The sequence below is a fragment of the Solanum tuberosum genome, unplaced genomic scaffold (genome assembly GCF_000226075.1).
Source record: "Solanum tuberosum cultivar DM 1-3 516 R44 unplaced genomic scaffold, SolTub_3.0 scf00035, whole genome shotgun sequence".
Classification (NCBI taxonomy): Eukaryota; Viridiplantae; Streptophyta; class Magnoliopsida; order Solanales; family Solanaceae; genus Solanum; species Solanum tuberosum.
This window is the reverse complement of record NW_006238963.1, coordinates 1467082-1471095: the sequence shown is the minus strand read 5'-3', so window position 1 is coordinate 1471095 and position 4014 is coordinate 1467082. Positions and strand designations below refer to the sequence as shown.

Sequence of the window (4014 nt, the reverse complement as noted above, 5' to 3'; positions counted from 1 at the left end):
GAGTCTCTAGTATATTTTTGAGATTATATATTAGTTAAGGGATATGATGGGGTCCTGTCCCGTTATAAGCTAAGAGTCTATCTTTTAGAGGCTTTGTAGACCAATGTCAAAGTGAAGCGTGATTATGTCTTATTTTCTAGTAATTAAGGCCTCAACGACCAATCAAGTATATCTATTTTGGGCCTATCTATGCTGGTACTTTATCAGGATATTTTACGTTTACTCATCAAAGATTTATAACTTCATTTGTTGCATGTATGATAAGAAAGAGTTATATGTTGGTTCTCTCGGGCCTTTAGGGCATCGGGTGCCTGTCCGTCTCAATGGGACTTGGGGCGTGACATCTACCTACTTGATGTTGGAAGCGGCACAAAACTTTGAAAAGGCCTTTGATAGATTTGATCTTTTTGATGAACATTTTAAAACTTATCTATCTACTCATATTTGTGAAGATGGAAGTATTGTTGGTACACTTGCATGTGATGATTGGGCAAATGTGAGAAGTGTAGTAAAATATCTTGAAAAAATTTATGAGCTTACAATAAAGGTTTCAGGTTCACATTATGTTACATCTAGTGTTCATTTTGAGGATATATGTGAGCTTGATGTATACTTGAAACTGTGTCTTTCAAGTGAAGATTAATTTGAAAAATATGGCTGATGGGATGATGAGGAAGTTCAAGAAATATTGGGGCACTCCTGATAAGATGAACTTACTGATTTATATTGCTTATGTGTTAGATCATCGCAATAAATTTGTGTATGTTAGCTTTGGACTTGAAGAACTATTTGGGGAGGAAAACGGAAAGAAAGTAGATAAACAAGTGAAGGGTTATATGGAAATTTTGTTTGAAGATTATTTAAGAAAATATTCAAAAGAATCTCAATATCAATCATCTCTATCTAGATCTACTTTATCAAATTTATCTGATTCATCTAGCTCTTGTTCTCAAAATTCGAGAGCAAAAGCTTTGAGAACTAAGCTTCACATGAAGAAACAAAAGAAAAATAGTGGAAGTGGGGCTGCTAAGTCAGAGTTGAAGAGATACCTTAAAGAAGATCAAGATCCTGAACATGATGATTTTGATGTCTTAGGTTGGTGGAAAGTTAATGCTCCAAGATTTCCTATTCTTTCAAAGTTAACTCGTGATGTATTTGCTATTCCAATTTCAAGTGTCGCATCAAAATGTGCATTTAGTACCGGTGGGCGTATTCTTGATCGATTCAAAAGTTCTTTGACTCCTAAATGTGTGCAATCTCTTGTTTGTGCTCAAGATTGGCTTAGAAAAGAGCCTAATTCTATTTGTGTGGAAGAAAGTTTGGAGTAACTTGAGAAACTTGGAACTTGGTAAGTTTTCATATTGCTTGTGTGTTGTAAAACTAATCTACTTATTTATGTTGCTTGACATTTGTTTAAATTATCTTTAGAAATGACAAACAATGGAAGGGATTCTTGCATTGTTGACGTATGATAACAATTTGCTCTTTTGCTATTAATGGTGAGTTTCAATACTTTATTTGTTTGATATAAGATATCTTTTTGTATCTTGAAATATTCTGACTTTTAACTAAGTTTCTGCCTTTTGGTTTAATTTTTTTATTAGGTTCAAGTTCAACCATATCTCTTAAAGCTTGCTCATTTGGTTTGATTTTGAAAACATTGTGTGGTGGTTCAAGACAACAAAGAAGAGTGTTGTGACTTGCGACTGTGTTTACTGTTTCTGGTGTGTTAAGTTTTGTGACTTATGTTTTAGAAACATTTGGAAAGTCTGGCAGTGTTGTCTGCTATTGCTACTGCTTGTAAAAAAATAGTTGTTGCATTTTGACTGGAGCCTTGATGTTTGCAGGCAACAACTACACAAAGTTTTCATTGATGTTATTTTGTTGGATGGCCGCTAGAGCAGCTACACGGATTTATTCAGTTGCATGGATGTTATTTAGTTGGATGTTATTTTGTTGGCTGGCCGCTGGAGCAGCTACACAAATTTATTTTGTTGCATTGATGTTATTTTGTTGGATGTTAGTTGGATGTGCTCAGCCTCATGTTTTGAATGTGTTGAAATTTGAAGCGTGTATCCATAGAGATAGTGTCGTTTGATAGTGTTGTGTTTTTTTAAAAAAAATGTGTGGACACTGGACAAGTTTATGTAGACCTGGATAGCCTCATGTTTTCAATGTTTGTTGATTGCCTGATGGCTGATTTTGTCGCATATTGTTGGCTGACCGCTGGACCAGCAACATGGCATATATGCTAGAAACAGTTTATCATATTGAAAAACTCTTAACACTTTATCATATTCCCTCTTTATTTTTATTCACATCGAAAAATTGATTTAAAAACACCAAACTAAACCGAACCGAAGTAGAAAAAACCGAACTGAACCGAACCGATCTAGTTTGGTATGAACTATGGTGCACACTTTTCTAAAACCGAATATCGAAGAACTGAACCGATATTTGATTAAACCGAACCGAAGAACTGAACGCCCACCTCTAATTGGAATCTTGATTTCCTTTAGATTCAGGCAATATAGCTTCATTATTCTGGATTTTGAATAGCTCGTTAAGATCATCATCGCCCTTCATCTCCAAGCTCTTCATATCACCATTCTCATCGAAGACCACATGAACACTTTCCTCAATTCACAATGTTCTTTTGTTGAAAACCTTGTAAGCTTTGCTTAAGGATGAGTACCCCACAAACACACCTTCATCACTTCTGGGATCAAACTTTCCCAAATCATCCTTGCCATTGTTCAACACAAAACATTTGCAACCAAAGGTCCTTAGATAACTGAGCTTGGGCTTCTTGTTGTTCAGCAATTCATATGGTGTTTTGTTCAGAAGAGACCTGATCAAGCACATGTTTAGTCACATAACACGCAGTGTTGATTGCTTCAGCCCAGAAGTTTTGAGGAAGATTTGAGTCGATAACCATGGTTCTGGCGATATCAACCAGAGTTCTGTTCTTTCTTTCCACCACACCATTTTGCTGAGGAGTTTTGGGTGCTGAGAAGTTATGATTGATACCATTTTCTGCACAGAAAACATCAAGCTTAACATTTTCGAATTCCGTTCCATGGTCAGACCTGATCCTTGCAATCAAGCAATTTAGCTTGGTTTGGATCATTTTGAAAAAAGTCATCAGCACGTCAGTTGTCTCTGACTTTGACTTGGGAAACATAGTCCAAGTGAATCTTGAGTAGCCATCCACTATCACCAGAATATACTTCTTTCCATTTTGACTTTGGATTTTCACAGGCCCACATGGATCCATGTGTATCAGTTCAAGAACTGTTGAAGAGCTTACTTGCTTCTTTGGTTTGAATGAGGATCTGGTCTGCTTCCCTTTGACATATGCATCACACACTGTGTTATAGCTGAACTTCAATTTTAGCAAGCCATGAACCAGGTCCCTAGAAACCTGTAATGACCCTCCTGGTCATTTTTGTATCTTGCCTTCTGTGTGTCGTTTAAAGCGTTCATGTAGCGATCCCAAGTCATTTATGAGTTGCTGAGACTGACAGTTCGGTCACCTGGTCGTTCGTTTGGTTTTGGTGCGAGTTTTTGTGTTTTGGAGCTTATGAACCTTGAACGATCATTTTTTATCAAAAGTTCAAGAGGATGACATCGGAATCCAATTCTGACAATTCCATCAGCTCCGTAAGGGTCATTTTAGGTTAGTAGCATGGTCGGCATGACTCCCGAGATTTTCAGTGTGAGTCGGTGCGATTAGGCATTATAACTTTAAGTTTAAGCCTAAGTTTGACTTTGGTCAACATTCTGAGTTAGCGCGCTCGGATGAGAATTCCGTCAGCTCGGTTAGCTACGGAATGTCATGTTTGGTCTGGATTGACCTTTCTTTTGTGTCTCGAGGTTTTTGATATTTTTTCTGAGCTCTTTTGTGGTTTTTGACTTAAAATGACATTTGGGTGTGGGACCCACTTTTTATCAAGATGACCTCGTATGGAAATTTTGACTCTGTCATTGAGTTTGGAATATCGAATTTAGTAG

At 36.9% G+C, this 4014-nt stretch overlaps 1 protein-coding gene across 1 annotated transcript; it reads left to right on the top strand.

Moving 5' to 3' along the window:
* Positions 1-653: 653 nt before the first annotated feature.
* LOC107059775 (zinc finger BED domain-containing protein RICESLEEPER 2-like) lies at positions 654-1328 on the top strand. The gene has a single exon (XM_015306699.1). The coding sequence runs from the start codon at positions 654-656 to the stop codon at positions 1326-1328; it is 675 nt and encodes a 224-aa protein (XP_015162185.1).
* Positions 1329-4014: the final 2686 nt, after the last annotated feature.

What these genes read in the sequence shown, in the direction of transcription:
- LOC107059775 (XM_015306699.1), top strand. Translation starts at nt 654, where the DNA reads ATGGCTGATGGGATGATGAGGAAGTTCAAGAAATATTGGGGCACTCCT.